General features: G+C 39.6%; 3 protein-coding genes across 14 annotated transcripts in view; 1 reads left to right on the top strand and 2 right to left on the bottom strand.

Moving 5' to 3' along the window:
* Positions 1 to 3,352, bottom strand: part of stard5 (StAR related lipid transfer domain containing 5) — a 17,773-nt gene extending 14,421 nt beyond the window's left edge. Inside the window, exons 1-2 of the mRNA XM_073908091.1 lie at positions 2,804 to 3,352; positions 2,671 to 2,720 (exon numbers count right to left, since the gene is read on the bottom strand). Of these exons, the coding sequence (XP_073764192.1) occupies positions 2,671 to 2,720; positions 2,804 to 2,893 (140 nt within the window). The 5' untranslated portion in view covers positions 2,894 to 3,352. The remainder of the gene's footprint in view (positions 1 to 2,670; positions 2,721 to 2,803) is intronic.
* Positions 1 to 23,842, top strand: part of cemip (cell migration inducing hyaluronidase 1) — a 1,140,081-nt gene that overhangs the window by 600,183 nt on the left and 516,056 nt on the right. The gene's annotated exons all lie outside the window — the stretch shown is intronic.
* The window catches only part of tmc3 (transmembrane channel like 3), an 86,049-nt gene continuing 71,421 nt past the window's right edge, over positions 9,215 to 23,842 (bottom strand). For 6 of the 12 annotated variants that reach the window (XM_073908090.1, XM_073908085.1, XM_073908084.1 and 3 more), the window contains 5 exons: positions 22,329 to 22,407; positions 22,143 to 22,185; positions 16,842 to 17,106; positions 16,658 to 16,735; positions 9,215 to 12,174 (listed from right to left, as the gene is read on the bottom strand). In XM_073908090.1, the coding sequence (XP_073764191.1) occupies positions 11,316 to 12,174; positions 16,658 to 16,735; positions 16,842 to 17,106; positions 22,143 to 22,185; positions 22,329 to 22,407 (1,324 nt within the window). In that variant the 3' untranslated portion in view covers positions 9,215 to 11,315. Of the gene's footprint in view, positions 12,175 to 16,657; positions 16,736 to 16,832; positions 17,107 to 22,142; positions 22,186 to 22,328; positions 22,408 to 23,842 lie in introns of all 12 variants that reach the window. The other 6 variants (XM_073908083.1, XM_068222540.2, XM_073908079.1 and 3 more) reach the window with 1 other exon arrangement.

The raw sequence follows: 23,842 nt of genomic DNA on the forward strand, positions 1-23,842 counted from the left end.
AACATCTCTGCTTTAGTCTAAGCCTTATTTAAATGTCTAATGGCTGCTGGTATGAAACTATTTTTGTATCGTTTCGTTCTACAGCTTAATACTAGAAACCTGCGACCAGAAGGAAGGAGCTGAAACTCTGAGTGTGGGGGATGAGCAATGTCACTTAAAATTTAATACGTGATTCTCTTCAGCTGCCTAGTGTACACAGCCTCTAGATGGGCTAGTGAACTTCAAGTAGTCCAGGGGCATAGCAGACATTTTAAAGCTGTATGAGATCCAAAGGTTTACATTCATTTAATTACTAATCAACTGTTTCTGAATGGTCTGTCTCTAAAAGTGAGGGGGACGTATCCCCCCATCCTCCTCGTTAATTTATTTGTAAAAATAAATAAAAATCAATATTCACATTCATAGAAAAGTTTTCAAGGAAATCTGTAAGGACCATTCACAATTTTGTTTAAAAGTGCAAATGAATAATTACTTTAATAACTACTTTAATAAATAACTACTTAGTTACTTTATTTGTGAAAAAAAATGGACAACTAAAAACATTTTTTGGGGGGTTTAAATACTAGAGCAAAACGTTTTTAATTCATAAAAATGAGTGATAGTATGCATGTATGATTATACATACATGTGATATATACATACATGTGTGTATACACTCACTGGTCACTTTATTAGGTACACCTTTCTACTACCAGGTTGGACCTTTTGCCCCAAGAACTGCCTAAGTCCTGTGACATAGATTCAACAAGATACTGGAAATATTCCTCAGAGATTTTGGTTCATATTGACATGATAGCATCACACAGATTTGTCGGCTGCACATCCATGGTGCGAATCTCCCGTTCCACCACATCCCAAAGGTGCTCTATTGGATTGAGTTCTGGTGACTGTGGAGGCCATTTGACTACAGTAAACTCATTGTCATGTTAAAAAAAACCAGTCTGAAATGATTTGCGCTTAATGACATGGTGTGTTATCCTGCTGTAGGTAGCCATCAGAAGATGGGTACACTGCGGTCATAAAGGGATGGACATGGTCAGCAACAATACTCAGGTGGGCTGTGGTGTTTACACAATGCTCAATTGATACTAATGGGCCCAAAGTGTGCCAAGAAAATATAATAATAATAATTCCTTTCATTTATATAGCGCTTTTCTGGGCTTTACACAATTGGGGGGGGGGGGGGGGGGGTCTCCTCATCCACCACCATTGTGCAGCATCCACCTGGATAAAGCGACGGGGGATTATTAGGAGGCCATGATGGACAGAGGCCAGTGGGCAGATTTTTGGCCAGGATGCCAGGGTTAAACCCCTACACTTTTTTTCGAAGGACATCCTGGATTTTTAACGACCACAGGGAGTCGAGACCTCGGTTTTAAGTTATATCAGAAAGATGGCATTCGCTGATCAGTAGTATAGAGTACCCATCACTATTCTGGGGTGTTAGGACCCACACAGACCACAGGTTGGGCGCCCCCTGCTGGCCTCACTAACACCACTTCCGGCAGCAACCTGGCTTTCCTATGTGGTCTCCCATCTAGGTACTGACCGGGCACAGCTCTGCTTAGCTTCAGTGGGCAACCATGTGAGAGTTGCAGAGAGATAGCTGCCGGCAAATATCCGCCACACCATTACATCACCACCACCAGCCTGAAATGTTGATACAAGGCAGGATTGTTTCATGCTGTTGACGCCAAATTCTGACCCCACCATTAGAATGTAGCAGCAGAAATAGAGACTCATCAGGCCAGGCAACGGTTTCTGATCTTCAGTTGTAAGATTTTAGTGAGCCTGTGCAAACTGTAGCCTCAGTTTCCTGTTCTTAGCTGACAGGAGTGGCATGTGGTGGGGTTTTGTGCTGCTGTAGCCCATCCGCCTCAAGGTTGACTCGAACAAGTCGCGCCATTCTCCTCTGAGCTCTGGCATCAACAAGGTATTTGCACTCACAGAACTGCCGCTCACTGGATATTTTCTCTTTTTCGGACCATTCTCTGTAAACTCTAGAGATGGTTGTACGTGAAAATCTCAGTAGATCAGCAGTTTCTGAAATACTCAGACCAGCCCGTCTGGCACCAACAACCATGCCACGTTTAAAGTCACTTAAATCACTTTTTCTCCCCATTCTGATGCTCGGTTTGAGCTGCAGCAGATCGTCTTGACCATGTCTACATGACCAAATGGATTGAGCTGCTGCCATGAGATTGGCTGAATAGAAATTGCATTAACAAGCAGTTGGACAGGTGTACCTAATAAAGTGGCCGGTGAGTGTATACGTTTGTCTTCAAGTACACATCTTTAGGTCATTATAATTCAAAAGTTTATCTTTTGTCTACAAATTCAAGTGGTTATAAAAAACAGGTCATACATGTAACTGCAGACTAATCTGGAGATTGTAATTTTACACCAATTACACAATTCAGAGTTCAGCAAACCTAAACCAATGTATACTGGATTAACCAATGAAGCCAAAAGAATTAAAATTCGACACTGATTTGTTTTTTCATATTCTGATAAGACCTCAGTCTCACCATGTAAAAGAGTGCATGATAGGCTAATATGTAACCGGATTTACACTAACTAGAGTCCACTCTGCAGTATACACTAAGACGACGAGAAGTCGGCACATATGACGTCACGGTGATCCGAGTCATTAAACAAATGTATACTTACACATTTCCCGCGAATTCACAAGAGGGTCTCCAATACACCACAACATCATTCTAGAAAAAAAGCCCAAAATCTTTGTTTATCGACAAACAAATGCAAAAGATGAGAAAAAGACACACTTATTTGTAATACTTACAGTTTTCTTGCATGTTTTCCACCCGGACTCGTCTTTTCTATAGCTCAGAAGACGATCTTCGACAGATCTGGCAGTGTTTATGTAATCCATGTCGATGGAGAGTGTGTAGTTTTTTACTGTATTGTATGTGATTTGTCCTCTAGCAGCACATGCATTCAAAGCGTTGTTTCGCTAACGAGCACTGTAACCTAAATATCGTCACATTAAACAATGTACCTTTAATCGATGTTCAAGTACGTCCAGCATCCACACACTGACGGTGGCTGCAGTAAATCGGCCAGTTTCTGCTATAACAGGTCAGATGTTTTCAGTTCATTCATTAGTTTCAGATGGTCACAGTCACTGTTATCATCGTGACTGACCGGCTGCGACAGATTTATAATCGATGTACAGTTGTGCAGATAAACGGAACGCTTCAGTTACACACACGCTATCAAAACAATGACGAAAGAGAGACAACTACCCGTCTAATGCCGCATAAATAAAACAAATATATATGTAAAAGGCCACTTCCTTACTCTGAACTCATTCTTCTGAATGCTGCATTCTGGGAATTTGAGTTTTCTGAGCCTGTTACAGTATTTACGTGTCCCTATTCTTGTGGGCTTTATTAAACACAAATAGACTTGCTATTACAATATTGGTTGATCCAAACATTACAATTAGACGATTATAGTGGGATTTCTTATTTCTTTTTCTATTTTTTTTAGAAATAATCTGGTCAGGCTGGGAGATGACCAGCTAAAACCAGCTTGACCAGCCTAGCAGGGCTGGGAGCCCAGCTAAAACCAGCTATGTACAGCTTAAACCAAGCTGGTTTTAGCTGGTCATTTTTCAGCCTGACCAGCTAAGACCAGGCTGGAAATGGTTGGAAACCAGCCTGGAAATGGCCAAAACCCCTCTAAAACCAGGCTGGTCAACCAGCTAAAACCAGACAACCAGCCTAGGCTGGTTTAAGCTGGATTTTCCAGCAGGGATGGTTCATAATTAGGCTACTGTATTTACTAACATGAACAAACAATCAGAAATACATTTATTACGGTATTTATTCAATTATTTATTATTGTTAACATTATTAGTTACCTCACTGTGCATTAACTAATGTAACTAGCACAACTTTGGATTGTAATAATGCATTAGTTAATGTTGAACCATGATTAATAAATGCTTTACAATATTATTCGTACATAATGTTAATAAACATGTTAACTAATAGTCCATTATTCTAAATGTCACCAAAATAATTGTGTTGTTTTGGTGCAATGATTGAGCTGTTCTTTGATAAAGTGTTGATATCTCATATAAAACAAGTTTTGTTAACATTTATTTATATCTAAATTAGTAAAGATGAAGTCTAAATAAATCTAAACTTATTTAGAAATGTCATTGATTATGAAAAGCAATTCAAATAACCCGACTGTAAAGAAAGTCAGTGATCATCAATAACACTAATGGCGCTTGTGCCAAAGAATGTGCATGAAATATTTACCAAAATTCTGCATCACTTTTTATGGAAATGCTTCTTTATATTACAACACAAGAATATTTATAACCCATTTGGGCCAAATATAGATTGAGGTAATTTATTTATTTAGGTTTTACACGTCGATGTCAAACCCATTATGGCATTTTCAGCATTCTAATTGCTTTTTGTATAATAAAGAAATGTTGATGTTAACAACGAAAATTTGCTGTTCATTTAGGGATTACTTTCATCTTAATATTTTATATATATATATATATATATATATATATATATATATATATATATATATATATATATATACACACACACACACACACATACACACACAACAATTCTGTCTGGTTCTCGAATCTGATTGGCTGATAGTCGTGATATATTTAAGTAATATCAGCACCCGTACAGCCTCTTTACCCTTTGTGTGCTACTCCGCCCACATACAACCAGCAAAAATCAGACACTACAGATCTAAAGTTTAAAAGATGCTTGCTCAGCTGTTTAACTATCAGCTTATGATTTGGATCCGGAAGAAAGTAGTTCCTCGTACAAAAGGGTTTTTGAGACTCTCCTTGTTTGATTTTTTGTAATATACACAATTATGTTGTCAAACTGTTGTATAAACGCAATATCACACTCGTAGCAGTGCGATATGGCTGTATATCGGCACTGGTGGGGGCACGCACGCCTCCCACCAGTGCCGATATACAGCCATATCGCACTGCTACGAGTGTGATATTGCTCATATATATACATATATATATATATATATATATATATATATATATATATATATATATATATATATATATATATATATATATATATATACACACACACTGTAAAACCTAACAGTCAACTTTATCAAATGAAATGAGTGTAGTTAACTCAAAATATACTAAAAGATAATTCTACTCATTTGAAAAGAGTTTTGAACTCAGTGTTAAAGGTAATGAGTTAATTAAATACCTCATCACTTGAACTTAAATTTAGTAAGTTTACAGTACTCATAGATTCATAGTTGCAATCGGTTTCCTCAAACGGTTTGAGTAGCCTTAACTTATTGGGTTTCACAGTACTCAGTTGGTTTGAGTTCTCTTCATTTTTGGGTTTTGGGGTTTTACTGTGCTCAAATTATGTATATATGATATGTATATATATATATATATATACACACACACACACACACACACACACACACACACACACACACACACACACACACACACACACACACACACACACACACACAGTTAAAGCCAGAATTATAAAAATGGTGTTTAAAAAATTAAAAACTGCTTTTATTCTAGCTGAAATAAAACAAATAAGACTTTCTCCAGAAGAAAAAAATATTATCAGACATACTGTGAAAATTTCTTTACTCTGTTAAACATCATTTGGGAAATATTTAAAAAAGAAAAAAAAAATTAAATGGGGAGGCTATTAATTCTGACTTCAACTGTATATATATATATATATATATATATATATATATATATATATATATATATATATATATATATATATATATATATATATATATATTTATTTATTTTTTTTTTAAATGTGATCAAAATCACCTGTTTTGTCATCACTTCAGACATTACGCTAGAGAATCATTGAAATACTAGTTTTAAAGTGACGTTGGTAAAGTAGCAACGGTTTCTGTTGTGCTGATGGTCAGCTGCAGATATCAATGAATGCCGCAATAAAGTAGTTCTTCATAAAAAAGGATTTTGAGACTGTCCGTATTTGATTTTCTTTTTTTATACATTTGATTAACCTGTCAAACTGTTGTATAAATGCAATATCACAATCGTAGTAGTGCGATATGGCTGTATATTGTCACAGCCACTTCTACTGGTGTGATATTGCTCATAAACCACACACATATACAGGCAAAACAAAATTGAAACCCGTGGCACTTGTTGATACATTGAGGTCTTATACACCTAAAACAATGGGTCAATCAGTCTAGAAAACGGACATTGATATAATAGCTGTTATTATTATTAATTAGCAATATCATCAAGGCCACAAACCGCACAGACTTTGAGGGGAAAATTTTCAACATGTTTTTTTTTTCCATTGTTGACACTTGAATGTACTGAATAGTTACAGCCTTAAATCAGATATCCATGTCTACAAATGTCCAAATATAGTAATTTAATTTAAATCTACAGACACATGCAAAGTACACTTGTATTGACTGTCCATTTCTTTGTGCTTTACAAGGCAAAGCTGCTACATTTATTTCACAAACCTGCATGTATTATCCTGAACAATCTCTTCGTTCCAAAACCTACAAGTTGCCTTGCTGTCTACCTATCAGCTGCCTTGTACTGAAGATTCTACTACCATAAAACCAAAGCTGCGTCCCAAATGGCACACTATGCACTATGCACTCATGCACTATGTACTTATGCACTTACACACTCAACAGGATAGTATATGTATGTGGTGTCGTCCCAAATGGCACACTAATGGGTTTTTACTAAGCGGAAATTCAAACCGTTTCCCTGATGACGTTTGACGGTTGCCAAATCAGTGAAATAAACGACCGAATTATCAGATAATACCTGCCGTGAGTATTGCCGCATTCACCATCAGGAGGCGCTATAATCACTCTCATAGGAGAATTTTGCTTTCACCATCCTAAATAAATAAAGTTATTCAACATGTGCGTCCGATAGCTCCGCCCTTTCCGCTACGTAAGCAAACCTGCGGTATTTGAGTGCATGAAGTGTCCATCATTACACACTTCATTTTAGCGGCTGAATGAGTGCATCATCCGGGTAATTAAAGTGCACTTATTATTTTTAGAGTTTTCAGTGTGAACACACTACTTACACTATTTATACTACAAAATGGCGTAGAATAGTGCATAAGTATGCGATTTGGGACGCAGCTCAAGTGTAGCAACTGATTTGAAACACTCTTAGTGCAGTCCAAATGGGATATATCGCCCTCCAGAGGGCAATTTAGAGTGGAAGCAATCATGGCTGCCATCTTGAAGTGTCGTTGCAAATAGAAAGTGATTATAACTGGACACTTAAAAGGGCCCTTCGGATTTTAAATCGTTTAAATAACGAGTGCCCAAACTCGTTCCTGGAGGGCCGGTGTTCTGCAGATTCTAGCTTTAACTTGCCTCAACACACCTGCACAGATGTTTCTAGAAAGCCTAGTAAGGGATTGATTAGTTAGCCCAGGTGTATCTGATTGGGGTTTGAACTCAACTTGGCAGGACACCGGCCTTTCAGGACCAAGTTTGAGCACTCTTGGTATAAATGATGAACACTGTGATCCCCCGTGATCCTTTGCGCAAGAAAATTATATGGTGTCAATCAGTTTATTCTGTTCAGAAGGACACATCCCTATGCCCTAATCCCTGCAGAGTTTAGCTTCACCCCTAATCAAAAACACCTGATTATAGCTTTCTAGGCTGCATTCCAGTCCATATTTTTATGCCCTTCACTTGCTAACTTTCATTCACTCGGATGTAGTTCACTGATTATGCTACACAAATGTCTACTACTGGCAAACATCTGAATGGGTGCAAATAGAATGCCCTAAACCAGGGGTGCTCAATCCTGTTCCTGGATATCTACCTTCCTGCAGATTTCAGTTGCTACCCATATCAAACACACCTGAACCAAGTAATTAGGACCTGAACACCACTTGATAATTACAGGCAGGTGCATCCCTTATGTGCATCCCTTTCCAAAATGCACTATAAGTAATGATATATTCAAGATGACACAGTGCTGCAGTGATGGTATATATATATATATATATATATATATATATATATATATATATATATATGCACATAATTCTGCATAACAATTTGGCAAAAAGAATATATCTTAAAGCTGTGGCACAAAAAAAGTCCATGTCCAATAAATGATTAAATATAACAGAAGAATGTAGTGATAACAAAAGCACCAGGTGCATCTCAATAATGCTCAGATAAGATCAAGTGGCATAACAATTGTCTGTGCCTCTTTGCTTGCTTTCATCATTTCCACTTGTATATTTGTGCACCGACTTATTTGCCAAAGTGAACAGTCAATCGTTTCTCTCTCACAACGATGGCTCCAACATGGATTCAGTATGCCCAATGCTGGCTTGGTGTGTCACGACCCCTAGGCAGGAAAAAAAAGGTAGGATATCTACCTTTTTAAACAGACTTTGTGCTGCTGTACGCATGTGAGGCCTTAAAATGCTTACTACTTAAAGGGGTAGTTCAGCTAAAAATGAAAATTCTGCAATCATTTACTCACTTTTTACTTGTTCCAAACCACTTTGAGTTTTTCTCCTTTCCTATTGACCTTATTCTTGAGGTAAGAGAGGACGTAGCTATTGGGATCCTCTTGGCTCAAGACGTCCAGTTTCATCACTTCGATTGATTTTTAGACGTTAAAAAGAGCTTGTTATGCTGACAATTTTCAATAGTTTCAGATGATTAATTTTTATTTTGGAGGGTAATATCTAATTATCTAAACTCTAATATCTGTATCGAGTCCACGCAGTAGGTCTAGTTTAACCTTCTAACAGTTCCATTCTCCTCATTGCACCACGACAGACCCTGACACCCACCTTTAAAAAAATGTACCTACATGTGACATTACAGAGTGCAAGGTTTGTGATTGGTCGGCTTTGTGTGTGGGTGGGGCCAAGAGTCATGGAAGCAGAGTGAGGCCAAGGCCCAATTCTACCCCTTAGCCCTTCCTCTTACCCCTACCCCTCGTTTTGTGCATTCATGTGAAGGGGTAGGGGTGTCCCAATTCTCTTTAGCTTGAAAGCGTAGGGATATGGGGAATTTTGGGATTTCTTCCCAAAATTAGTGTGTTTGAGCTACTTCTTAAGTAACTCTCAATGGCATTGACTTTATGCAAGGTATGGCACAGGGGTATGGTGATCACTCAATGTAGAAGTATAAATCTTTAATCATTAAATTAACACACAAAAAAGTATCTGAAGCTTGTCCATTGGACTCAACACTTGTTAAGCACTCACTCTGCTCTGGCAGTGCTCGGCCCCGCTCACACTGACACTGCTACCAAACGGACCAATCACAGACTTTACAGCCTGCATCGTTACAATTTTTTAAAGGGTGCACATCACATTCTGTGACTGTACAAAGACTACACCAGTGTCATAACAAAACAAGTCCTCCCTTAGAAATCGGGTCCACCTAGGACACGGAATGATCTTGTTGGTTCACTCGAGTTTTTAATAGGTAGAATTTGTAGCTTCCTACTGCATGGACTTGACACAAAAGTAAAAATTGGCCCTATATCAGGCTTTCATTAGACCATACGTCTCAAACTCAATCCCTGGAGGGTCACAGCTCTGCACAGTTTAGCTCTAACTAATCAAGGTGTTCAAGACTTCTCTTGAAAACCTTGATTCAGCTGTGTACACCTCTACATGTATGAACACCTAAATCTGGTGTATTTGATTAGGGTTGGAGCAAAACTGTGCAGAGCTGTGACCCTCTAGGAATTGAGTTTGAGACCTATGCATTAGACCAGGGGTCACCAATCTCGGTCCTGGAGGGCCGGTGTCCCTGCAGGGTTTAGCTCCAACTTGCCTCAACACACCTGCCTGGGTGTTTCAAGTATACCTAGTAAGACCTTGATTAGCTTGTTCAGGTGTGTTTGATTAGGGTTGAAGCGAAAATCTGCAGGACACTGGCCCTCCAGGAACAAGTTTGGTGACCACTGCATTAGACAGTTCATTAGATTTCCCAAACAGAGTCATAACTGCATAACATCGAAGCAGACAAGATCGTTACCATCAGACACATTGAGTTTACAGTGTTCTTGGCTTTTGTTTTGGCCATCTTAGCTCTGGGCTTTAGGTGCTTCTCTTTGTTGTGAATGACCTGGTTTTAATTCCCAATCCTCACATACTTCTGTCCGCAATTGTATCCTTTTTAGCAACAACTTTATTCCATGAGGGACTCGATTTGTCATCACAAGAACCTACTGCCTGGACAAGACAAAGAAGTATAAATTGGTGATCCCTGCTCTATACCAAGCTTTCAGTTCATTAGATTTCCCAAACAGAGTCATTATCGCTCACCGTTTTTACACTCTAAACATTGGAGCAGACAAGATCATTACCATCAGACATTGAGTTTAACACTGTTCTTGGCTTTCTTTTTGGCCGCCTTTGCACTGAGCTTCAGGTATTTCTCTTTGTTGTGATTGACCTAAATTGATTTCCTAATTCTTGTAAACTTCTCTCTGTGCCTGTATCCCTTCTAACATCAACCTGATCAGGAGGGACTCAATTTGTCATCAACCGGCCATTCCGCATGGTCTCAACAAAGAAGTATAAATTGTCTCTATATCAAACTTTCGACAGTTTTTGACAGTTTCCTAAACAGAATCATTATCTCTCATTTTTCACTCTAGACATTGAGTTTAACACTGTACTTGGCTTTCTTTTTGGCCGCCTTTGCACTGGGCTTCAGGTATTTCTCTGTGTTGTGATTAACCTGGATTTGATTCCTAATTCTTGTAAATTTCTGTCTGTGCCTGTATCCCTTCTAACAACAACCCGATCAGGAGTGACTCAATTTGTCATCAACCAGCCATTCCGCATGGTCTCAACAAAGAAGTATAAATTGACTCTATATAAAGCTTTAAGTTCATTCGATTTTCCAAACAGAGTCATTATCGCGTACCATTTTTCCACTCTAAACATTGGAGCAGACAAGATCGTTAACATCAGACATCGAGTTTAACACTGTTCTTGGCTTTCTTTTTGGTCATTTGAACTGCGCTTCAGGTACTCCTCTTTGTTGTGCATGACCTGGATTTAATTCCTAATTTTTGTTAACTTCTGACTGTGGCTGTATCCCTTCTAATAACGACCCGATTCCGGAGGGGACTTTATTTCATTACACCAAACCTACTGCCTGGACTTGACATAGAAGTATAAACTGGCCATATATCAGGATTTTATATCAGACAGTTCATTAGAGTTCCCAAACCGAGTCATTATCACCGCTTTTCCACTCTAAACATTGGAGCAGACGAGATCGTTACCATCAGACACATTGAGTGTGACACTATTCTTGGCTTTCTTCTTGGTCATCTTTGCGCTGGGCTTCAGGTACTTCTCCTTGTTGTGAATGACCTGGATGTACTGGTCTGTGCTGCTGTTTTGTTGGTCGCTGCTAGACGCCAATGATGCCGAATCTGACTCGGTCAGCGACGGCTCCACTTTATGCTTGGTCTTGGGCTTGACGTAGGTTTCACCGTATCTGTGAGTCGACTCTGGACCTCGGACGTTAGTTTGAGAGCAAGGATGCAAGTTTACCCAATCGTCTTCCTGACCGTATTCCTCTTCATCACCATATATACCATGCTCCATTGACAATTGACTGTTTACACTATCGCCAATGTAGAATCGTGGTGTCGGACGAATGTCCGACAGGGACTTAGGACGGCTTGATCCCCTCCTCGTGCTGGTCTTGGGATCTTCTTCATCCTCCTCTTCTTCCTCACTGAGATGCGGCTGGTGGCTTCGGTGAGGAGTACGAGGAATGTAGCATTTTACGTTGCGAGGATATAGCTCTACGATCTCTGGTTCGTCCGGTAAGCGGTAATGCCTCGGTATGCGTGTATTGGTGCGCATGATTTTCTTGCGAGCATCGTGTTCGTTGACGATGACGTAGCGTGTTGTGTGTGCGCGCCGGCCCACGTAACTCTGAGCCGTGATCACGCTGGGCTCGGTGTGCATCGGTCGAAGGGTTTTCCGAAACAGTGGATCAGAGTGGATGTTTTCGGTATATCGCGTGCATGGGTTGTAGGCCATGTTGTGGTAGGACTTGGATCGGCTGGAACCGCTGGTGCTGCCCATGTACCCAGAATGCCTGGACATCAGAGAATGCAACAAGTGACATAAATATTTATGTTTATATGCAGTTGAAGTCAAAATTTTTAGCGCCCTTACATTTTTCTCCCAATTTCTGTTTAACTGAAAGAAGATTATTTTCCAACACATTTTAAACATTTTAATGGTTTTATTAACGAATTTATAAAAACTGATTTCTTTAACTTTACCTCTTAAATTATCTTGTAATGTATATGTTTAAAGTCCAATTCCAGGTCACGGTCATTAAAGATTTTTTTTGAGAAACAAAATGCAGACTTTACACAAAAACTGGATAATGATTTACACAGTCAAGGACTAAAACAACCATAAAATATACATACATTCTTCATATAAGAGGTTGCTTTGAAACAAAGAAAATAATACACGGTTGGAATGCCATTCAAGTAAATAAACTTGACGGTGATTTTTTTTAAGTATCAGACAAGCAGCAATTAGTATGAAGTCAATGAATTTTATGAAATCAAAAGGTAAAGCCAAAGATGAAACGTAAGCTGATGACATATTTCTGAAAGTAAAAGAAAAAGGGCTTTTTAAAAGACTTCTTTTAGGGAAAGCTCTATGAACAGCATGTAAATGTACATTCAATACTATTAGCAGATAAAAATGGATATTCACAACCAACAAATAGCTAGAATTAATTGCTAAATAAAACCAAGTTTCATAAAAAAAAAAAAACTAAAAAATTACACTACCCGACAAAAGTCTTGTCATCTATCCAAGTTTTAGGGACAACAAATAATAACTTGACTTCTAGTTGATCCTTTGGTATCAGAAGTGGCTTATATGAGAGGCAAAGGCCTCTAGGGGTGCTTGCACACTTAGTTCGATTGCCTGGAGTTTGATTGCCCCCCCCTTGCCACCTTCTCGGTTGGTTTAAGTTCACACGGTCTTTTTTCCTTTTGAACCCAGGTTTGCTTATGTCATTGAGCTGCTGTTTTGTGTACGGCTGATGCTAGGTGAAGGATACAAAAGCAAAATGGAACTGACGTCCGCACATCGCGGTTGTTCTGCTTTTGCTGAATCTTTTAGTTTTTGGAAGCGACTCGCGTCCATCTGCCACACAAATATTATAAACGTTCAGAACATAAAGCGATGTCCGCAGAAGCTGTTTTTGGAGCAGACAAGCAGACATTATCATCAGTGTGTTTTTCCTGGCTCAGTCCCGCCTGTCACCAAGGTACACTTGATACACAGACACAGACAGACAGACAGACACAGACAGACAGACAGACAGACACACACACACACACACACACACACACACACACACACACACACACACACACACACACACACACACACACACACACACACACACACACACACACACACGAACAATATTAAAAATGATAGTTTGTTGTACTGTTGGCGGTTTGCTTACGTTTTTTGGTACGATTGCATTGTGTGCACCTCTTTCACACAGACTCGTGTATGGTTGTGGGTGCGCATCCAAGTTCAGAAGACACATTCACACTAGCTAAACGTACGGCACTATAACGTCAAATGAATCCGGGTGCGGACCAAAAGTGCTAGTGTGAAAGCACCCTAGATTATGCTTTACACTACCTGACAAAAGTCTTGTCGCCTACTAAATTTTTAGAAACGACATAATAAATTGACTTCTAGTTGATCACTTGGTATCAGAAGTGGCTTATATAAAAGGCAAAGGCCTCTAGATTAAGGCCAAAATAAAATATTATCATGCCTTGATTTTTAATGATTTACTTAGGACAGTAAGGTCTGACTTTGCTTAGACAAAAGTCTTTCCAGAAATAATGTCCAGTATAGAATATAAAGTCATGCTGCAGTGGAAACAGAATGAATATTGTGTCTGACTCCCATCAGCTTGGAGGACTGCATCCATACATCTCTGCAATGACTCAAATCACTTATTAATAAAGTCATATGGAATGGCAAAGAAAGCATTATTGCAGGACTCCCAGACTTCATCAAGATCCATTGGATTAATCTAGGTCTATGTGGGTTTCAGTAGGTCTTCTACAGTATTTGTGATGATTGGGATGCAGTTCAACAGATGATTCTACCTTCTGCCACTTTTCTAAATGATCAACTAGAAGTCAAGTTATTATTTGTTGCTCTTACAATTAAGATTGACGACGAGACTTCTGTCAGGTAGTGTAATGTTTGCAGTTGTGGAATAGTTGAGTGCTCTCAGAAGAATTAACTGTAGGAATGTTTACCAGGGAGGAAAAAGCACATTTTCAGAAATGCACGTACACAATTCCACTAAAGTCAGACAGTGTTCTGATAGGTTTACAAGCTGCAATATAAAATGTACTTTTTGGTAAAGCACTTAACATTAATTACTTAGAAAAAAGTAACCCTATCTAAACTGGGACTAATTTCTTAAGTGGATGTACTTTTGGTTATGTAATGCTGACAGAAGTTTACTTTATGTATCCATTTTATGTATCAAGAAAAGTTTCATGGCATTTTAATAGTTTGAAAAAATTACTTCAGTAAATTACAACAGTATACAATATAATTAAGTGCTTATGTATCAGTATATGAACATATTTATCAGTTACAGTGACAGTGTTTTTTGTGTTTTCTTTACTGATACTTTGGGACATATTAATTTACAGTATTTACTTTTTTAATAATTTGGTTGTGCCAATGATGAAAAGTGGTTTGGGAACATCAAAACAAAAATGAATAAGAATGTTACAGAATAAGCATGTTTCATTTTACATCACTGTTACACAAAGTAACAAAACAATATTTCACCCATATTTTATTTTCAGAAAATATAAATAAAACTAATTAAAGGAGACAATAAACTAGCTTAATTAACCACCTATATACACTAACCGGCCACTTTATTAGGTACACCTGTCCAACTGCTCGTTAACGCAAATTTCTAATCAGCCAATCACATGGCAGCAACTCAATCCAATTAGGCATGTAGACATGATCAAGATGACCTTGCAGTTTAAATCGAGCATCAGAATGGGGAAGAAGGGGGATTTAAGTTTCTTGGCCGTTGCACTTGAAGATGGCATGGTTGTTGGTGCCAGATGGGTTGGTTTGAGTATTTCAAAAGCTGCTGATCTACTGCTGGATTTTCCCATTTTCTGAAGACTAGATTTAGCAGGATAACGTGCCATGTCATAAAGCGTGAATCATCTCAGACTGGTTGAGTTCACTGTACTCTAATGGCCTCCACGGTCACCAGAAATGGGATATTCCCATCATGGATGCGCAGCCGATAAATCTGCAGCAATTGTGTGATGCTATCATGTCAATATGGACCAAAATCTCTGAGGAATATTTCCAGTAGCTTGTTGAAGCTATGCCACGAAGGATGAAGGCGGTTCTGAAGGCAAAAGGGGGTCCAACCCGGTGCTAGTAAGGTGTACCTAAATAAAAGTGGCCGGTGAGTGTATATAAAAAATAAATTAATAACATTTTACACCAAATAGGGGTGTCTCATTTTGAGCAGTGTTGCCAGGATTGAGGTTTTCTTGCATATTTGGGACTTTTGAATAAATACGATGTATAATATTCAATTTATATTGAATGGAGATAAATAGTGAATTTTCAGTTCATTTTATTTCAAATATTTTCCATAAATTCAGGCGCTCAAATTCGACTGTTAGAATTTGAATATTAAAAGCTACTTTTTGCTTTTATTAGCTTTTTTCTCGCCTATTTACTGGGTTAAAAATCTTAAATAATTCCATCTTCACCTGCTGGTGAAAAAGCAGCTGGCGATCTTCAATCTGCAATCTATTGCTTTTCCTGCAGTTCCAGGATGTAATGTCGAATTTTAACAGTCGAATTTGAGCCACTGAATTTATGGAAGCGAATATTTGAACTTAAATAAAATGAACTGAAAATTGACTTGAATATTATACATCATATTTTTAAAGGGTATTGAATATTTTATACGTGAAAACTGGAAATTAAATATGAATTATTGAATTTACAGTATGAAAACGTGTTTGAAATATTTTTAGTTGTAATATTCACAGCTTAAAAAAACAGATATGTTAAATTTCAGGACCTAAAAATACAAACTCTGAAATGCAAGTCATTAAAATGCAAGAACTTGTTAATTTGGTGTATTATGTTTTTTAGTTTGTGCTATTCAACAAGCTTTTTAATTCAATTATTTTGGCGTTCATTTTGTTCCATACGTGACCTCGACTACGCCTTTGGATTTTCCTGATTACACCTTTTGTTCAAGTTTGACCATTGCCTCTCTAACAATCCTTGTTAAAACTGCTTATTTGATTCTCAACTCTGTTGTCACCCCGACTCCCCCTTTGATTTCGCAATTAATCTATTATAGCCCAAATCATCTACTTAATTATACTTTGCCTAATCTTTCCCACATATTGTACTGTTTACAGAGCTTAACCTTAAATAGAAAGAGAAGTGCACGAACATGACTGACTTGTTTATCCACAATCAAATGTGATGAATGTATACCAAACCTGACGGGTATGAACTCCACTTGTCTCTGTCGTACTTGTCTTTGGGGAACTGAGGGGCTGCTGTACATTCTGTGTGCGCTACATGGGCAGAAATGGAGCATATGAAGCTTTATGAACTGCAGATGCATGGAAGCTAAAGCAGCAGTGAATTCAAAACAATAATAAAGCTTTTTACCCAACAGACCTACTGGCTGCGTGCTCCGCTTTGTGTTTCTGCCGCACGGGAACCGATGGACTCCGGGTCGCTCCGGCAGCTCTGGGAACATCAGACCGTGATGCCGACTGGGTTATAGTCTGGATGCTGTCTGCTGGCCGGATAGGAGACTCGAAGTTGGAGACGCTGCCATTACGGCGTGGAGGGGAGGCAGAGCGGGCAGACGACTCGACACTTGTTATGTCGCTCTCTTGTTCTGGGTTTTTATCGCCGCCCTCAGGTGCCTGCAGACGGGCTGTAAATCACAAATGTACACACTCAAATGTCCAGGCACCAGGCGACAAGCTGATACTGACTTATGACATTATACAAGGTAAAATTGTGTCACTGTCAGGGTTTTAAAAGTCCTAATTCAAAGCCTTATTTGTTTTATTTCAGCTAAAATAAAATCAGTTCTTATTTTTTAGACCATTTTAAGATTGTCAGCTTCCTTAAGTAATATTTTTTTTTCTGATTGTCTACAGAACAAACCATTGGTAAACAGTACAGTGATTTGCCTAATTAACCTAGTTAACACAATGTTCCCTTTCCACTGAGCGGAACGGTACAGTACGATTCGGTACAGGTCACCTTTATCAGGCTTGTGTCTCCACTGCCAAAGGGTACCAATGGCGGTGTACGACAGAAAGTTTCAGTGGACGTCATTCTCGCTCAAGGAAATCTGATTGGCTGACACTTCCATCGGCACTTGAAAAGTTGAGCTAGTCCCAACTTCTGCAGCGAGCAACGCCTCTAAAGCGGCGCCGACGGATCAACAATGCAATTCGGCAATGCCTGACGTCACCCATTCAAAATGAAAGGGAAGCGTTGATGCTGACGCCCCGTGTGAATGAGGCGTTACAGTCTGTACTTCACTACTGTACTTACAGTAAGTACTAAAAGGCAGTATCTGTACTCTACTGGAGTATTGTTATTTTCTCCTACTTCCACTTTTACTTCACTACATATTTTCGATGGGTTTAATACTTTGACTCTGATAGATTTTTTATGTGCTGCATCGTTACTCGTTACTTGAAGTGTCAAAATTATAGATATTGTGTCAGTAAGAGATCATAACCGGTTATTACGTACTGACGTCATTTATCTCCTATGCACGATGTCGTAGTAGAGTACTATGGCGAAGGAGGCAAGGGCGAGTAAAGAACGCTCTTACTACTTAAAAGGTAGATAATTGTAGTAAGTAACTGCTTGTGAGTTTGCTGGACAGTAATTTACTGACAATGAAGGTGGCACAGCACACGAGCCGCTATTTTACTACTACGGAGTAATCTTGACCACTCTCTCTCACTTTGGACATGTGACCCGCTGGCCTGTTTCGGAGGTAACTTTTCCTCTCCTCTTGGCTGTTAAAGCGATACTTGTGGATCCAGAATCGAGCGTGCCTGAGGTGCGAGTTTTCTCCACTGTGTTTATTATGGATTACTTGTGATAACCGCATATTATGCGCATACAGACTGTAACTTTGGCTGTTCTTCCCACGCCACTCATCGGTGAACAGCGCTTTCATTTCTAAAGCCAATCGCAGCACTTTCTGTTGAGCAGGTAAAGACAATGACCAATGATAGGGGTGTAAGACCTCGCCTGTCAGCGCTCAAAAAGCAAGCGGGATTATATTTACATTTAGTTACATTTAGTTTATTTGCTATAAAAGATCATGCTGTCTTCTGTGCATGTAATGGAGTTTTGTTTGATACATTCAGAAAGAGTGTTTTCTTTAAGCAGGTCAAATTAGGGGAACAGTTTATAACCGGTAATTTGCGGAGAGGTGTATTGAAAATGGGTTTCAATAGAGTTTTGAGTGGATTACGGAGTGTTTTTGTGACACAAAACACAAAAAGTGGGTGTTAAAGCTGTTATAATCTGTCAAATCTGTGGTTCTGCTTATTAAGTGCCCCCAAAAAAGTTATTTAAAATAAACAAAACAATATGATGTCTTTTGACTGCTTTCTTCTTTTTCCTGTCTGATCTACTGCTCTGTTCCTGTTTGATCTACTGCTCTTTTCCTGTTTGATCTACTGTTCTGTCCCCGTTTGATCTACTGTTCTGTCCCCGTTTGATCTACTGCTCTGTCCCCGTTTGATCTACTGCTCTGTTCCTGTTTGATCTACTTTTCTGTTACTGTTTCATCTACTGCTCTGTTCCTGTTTGATCTACTGTTGTCCCTGTTTGATCTACTGTTCTGTCCCCGTTTGATCTACTGTTCTGTCCCCGTTTAATCTACGGTTCTGTCCCTGTTTGATCTACTGTTCTGTCCCTGTTTGATCTACTGTTCTGTCCCTGTTTGATCGACTGTTCTGTCCCTGTTTGATCTACTGTTCTGTCCCTGTTTGATCTCCCTGTTTGATCTACTGTTCTGTCCCTGTTTGATCTACTGTTCTGTCCCTGTTTGATCTACTGTTCTGTCCCCGTTTGATCTACTACTCTGTCCCTGTTTTATCTACTGTTCTGTCCCCGTCCCCGTTTGATCTACTGTTCTGTCCCCCTTTGATCTACTGTTTTGTCCCCGTTTGATCTACTGTTGTCCCTGTTTGATCTACTGTTTTGTCCCCGTTTGATCTACTGTTGTCCCTGTTTGATCTACTGTTGTCCCTGTTTGATCTACTGTTCTGCCCCCGTTTGATCTACTACTCTGTCCCCGTTTGATCTACTACTCTGTCCCCATTTGATCTACTGTTCTGTCCCTGTTTTATCTACTGTTCTGTCCCCGTCCCCGTTTGATCTACTGTTCTGTTCTGTCCCTGTTTGATCTCCCTGTTTGATCTACTGTTCTGTCCCTGTTTGATCTACTGTTCTGTCCCTGTTTGATCTACTGTTCTGTCCCCGTTTGATCTACTACTCTGTCCCTGTTTTATCTACTGTTCTGTCCCCGTCCCCGTTTGATCTACTGTTCTGTCCCCCTTTGATCTACTGTTTTGTCCCCGTTTGATCTACTGTTGTCCCTGTTTGATCTACTGTTTTGTCCCCGTTTGATCTACTGTTGTCCCTGTTTGATCTACTGTTCTGCCCCCGTTTGATCTACTACTCTGTCCCCGTTTGATCTACTACTCTGTCCCCATTTGATCTACTGTTCTGTCCCTGTTTTATCTACTGTTCTGTCCCCGTCCCCGTTTGATCTACTGTTCTGTCCCCGTTTGATCTACTGTTCTGTCCCCGTTTGATCTACTGTTGTCCCTGTTTGATCTACTGTTCTTTTCCCGTTTGATCTACTGTTCTGTCCCCGTTTGAACTACTGTTCTGTCCCTGTGTGATCTACTGTTCTGTCCCCGTGTGATCTACTGTTCTGTCCCTGTTTGATCTACTGTTCTGTCCCTGTTGGATCTCCCTGTTCGATCTACTATTCTGTCCCTGTTTGATCTACTGCTCTGTTCCCGTTTGATCTACTGTTGTCCCTGTTTGATCTACTGTTGTCCCTGTTTGATCTACTGTTCTGTCCCTGTTTGATCTACTGTTCTGTCCCTGTTTGATCTCCCTGTTTGATCTACTGCTCTGTTCCTGTTTGATCTACTGCTCTGTTCCTGTTGATCTACTGTTGTCCCTGTTTGATCTACTGTTCTGTGCCTGTTTGATCTACTGTTCTGTCCTCGTTTGATCTACTGTTCTGTCCCCATGTGATCTACTGTTCTGTCCCCGTTTGATCTACTGTTCTGTCCCCGTGTGATCTACTGTTCTGTCCCCGTGTGATCTACTGTTCTGTCCCTGTTTGATCTACTGTTCTGTCCCTGTTTGATCTACTGTTCTGTCCCTGTTTGATCTACTGTTCTGTCCCCGTTTGATTTACTGTTCTGTCCCTGTTTGATCTACTGTTGTCCTTGTTTGATCTACTGTTGTCTATGTTTGATCTACTGTTCTGTCCCTGTTTGATCTACTGTTCTGTCCCTGTTTGATCTCCCTGTTTGATCTACTGTTCTGTCCCTGTTTGATCTACTGCTCTGTCCCTGTTTGATCTACTGCTCTGTCCCTGTTTAATCTACTGTTCTGTCCCCGTTTGATCTACTGTTCTGTCCCTGTTTGATCTACTGTTCTGTCCCTGTTTGATCTACTGTTCTGTCCCTGTTTGATCTACTGTTGTCCTTGTTTGATCTACTGTTCTGTCCTTGTTTGATCTACTGTTCTGTCCCTGTTTGATCTCCCTGTTTGATCTACTGTTCTGTCCCTGTTTGATTTCCCTGTTTGATCTACTGTTCTGTCCCTGTTTGATCTCCCTGTTTGATCTACTGTTCTGTCCCTGTTTGATCTACTGTTCGGTCCCTGTTTGAGCGGGATACCTTATGTCTTTTGTTTGTTTATTTATCGTTTTGGGACTTTGTTCCTGCGTTATATTGAATACGTCAATAAAGTATTTTACTTGCATATTGGATCCTTCTAGCACTTATTTTCACCTGTTACAGAAAAAACTGACCAGAGACAAGAGACGCACTGTCCAGATATAGCCAAGATAACGAGTCGCAGCTGGCAGACTAATCAGGATAGCAGGGTACGACATAGCACGTGACACAACACTGATGTAACTGACAAACATGGAACACCAAAACAAAACAAAGCCTAGTGACCAAACAGACACTCAGAAGTGCACACACATTTGCAACCGTGACAACTTTCTTTGCCATTCCAGATGACTTAATTAATAAGTGATTTAAGTCTTTGCAGAGATGTATGGATGCAGTCCTCCAAGCTGATGGGAGTCAGACACAATATTCATTCTTTTTCCACTGCAGCATGACTTTATAATCTATACTGGACATTATTTCGGTTCAGTGACAAGACTTTAGTCTTAGCAAAGTCAGACCTTACTGTCCTAGTTAAAGAATTAAAAATCAAGGCATGATCATATTTTATTTTGGTAAAAGAAGAGTAATCTAGAGGCCTTTGCCTTTCATATAAACCACTGCTGATCCCAAATGATCAACTAGAAGTCAAGTTATTATTTGTTGTTCCTAAAACCGTAATAGGCGACACGACTTTTGTCAGGTAGTGTGTGCTCAATTGAACCAAGCTAAGGGGGCAAATGTGCCAAGTTTCAAAATAAACGTATAGGTATGAAAGCACCCTAAGACTTTTACTTATTACTTACAGTAAGGTCTTAATTTAATGAAAAGCAATTGAAGGCTTTCAAAGACTTTAAGAAACACTGCTCTGTTAAACAGCACTTGAGAAATATTTTAAAACTTCACAGTAATTTTGCCTTCAGCTGTATATTGTGCGCACATTACTGCTCAACAGCCTCAAACAGTCCCTTGTATTGCTAATGAAGACAGTTTATAGACAAAGTACCTGCAGCTAGCTGAAACACTTTCTTCTTGTCTTCCGTGCGCTCCTGCGGAGGCAAAATTTAATTGGTGTTGTAAAATAAACTGCTGGAGAAATGAGATTATATGAAACCCAAAGACCTTCTTGTAAATCAGGGATCTGTTAAATGAATGAATGCGTCTTAATGAGGTTGTGTTTGCAGTGACTCACGGTCTGCAGCTGCAGTCTCAGCTGGCTGTTGGTGAACTTGAGGGATCTAGCGATGGACTGAAGGTAGTAGATCAGCATACTGAAAGAGACAGAGATCAACAGCATGAGGGTGAGTACACAGAAGCTATTTGTTCAACTTGAAGGAATTATGTTGGCTTGACAAGACTGACATGTTTATTGTATCAGGGTCTTTGGTTTTTTTTTTTTTACTCTCTAACCATTTAGCACTGCTGTAAGGCTATGTTCTTACTAACTGGATTAATGTGTTTTAGCCATGTTGCAGACAATAATATAGTTGAAGTCAGAATTATTAGTCTTATTGTGAATTTCCTTTTCTTTTTTAAATATTTCCCAAATGATGTTTAACAGAGCAAGGAAATGTTCACAATATGTCTGATAATATTTTTTCTTCTTGGGAAAAGTCTTATTTGTTTTATTTTGGCAAGAATAAAAGCAGTTAAAAATTTTTAAACACCATTTTAAGGTCAAAATTTTTTTTTATATTGTCTACAGAACAAACCATCATTATACAATGACTTTCCCTTAGCATTCGCCTAGCAACCAATCAGAACACCCTAGCAACCACTTAACAGCACCTTAGCAATCGCCTACAAATGCCTTAGAAACCACCTAGCAACACCTTAGCAACCACCTAGCAACTCCTTAGAAACCCCCTAGCAATGCCTTAGCAACCACCTAACAACCACTCAGAACACCTTAAAAACCGCCTAGCAAAGCCTTAGCAATCACTCAGAGCACCCTAGCAACCACATAGCAACAACTTTCAACCGCCTGGCAACACCTTAGCAACTACCTGAAACACTTTAGCAACAACGTAAGCAACCGCCTAGCAACCTCTCAGAATACCTTAGCAACCACCTAGCAACGCCTTAACAACCAGGCAAAACACCATAGAAACCGCCTAGCAACCACTCAGAACACCCAAACAACTGCCTTGCAACACCCAAGCAACCACTCATAACACCCTAGCAACACCTTAGCAATCGCCTAGAAACACCTTAGAAACCGCCTAGCAACACCTAGGCAACCACCTAGCAATGCCTTAGCAACCACCTAACAATCACTCAGAACACCCAAGCAACTACATAGCCAGCAACTACTCAGAACACCTTAGCAACAACTTTCAAATGCCTAGCAACACCTTAGCAACTACCTGGAACACCCAACCAACCACGCAAGCAACCGCTGAGCAACCACTAAGAACACCTTAGAACCACCTAGTAACACCTTAACCAGTCAAAACACCCTAGCAACCGCCTAGCAACCACTCAGAGGACCATAACAAATACCTAGCAAACACTCAAAACATCCTAGCAACCACTTAGCAACACCTTAACAACCACTTAATAGCACCTTAGCAACCGTTTAGAAACACCTTAGAAACCACCTAGTATCACCTTAGCAACCACCTAGCAACACCTAGACTACCACCTAGCAAAGCCTTAGCAACCACCTAACAACCACTCACAACACCCTAGCAACCGCCTAGCAAA

This window comes from Danio rerio, chromosome 7 (assembly GCF_049306965.1).
Source record: "Danio rerio strain Tuebingen ecotype United States chromosome 7, GRCz12tu, whole genome shotgun sequence".
Taxonomy (NCBI): domain Eukaryota; kingdom Metazoa; phylum Chordata; class Actinopteri; order Cypriniformes; family Danionidae; genus Danio; species Danio rerio.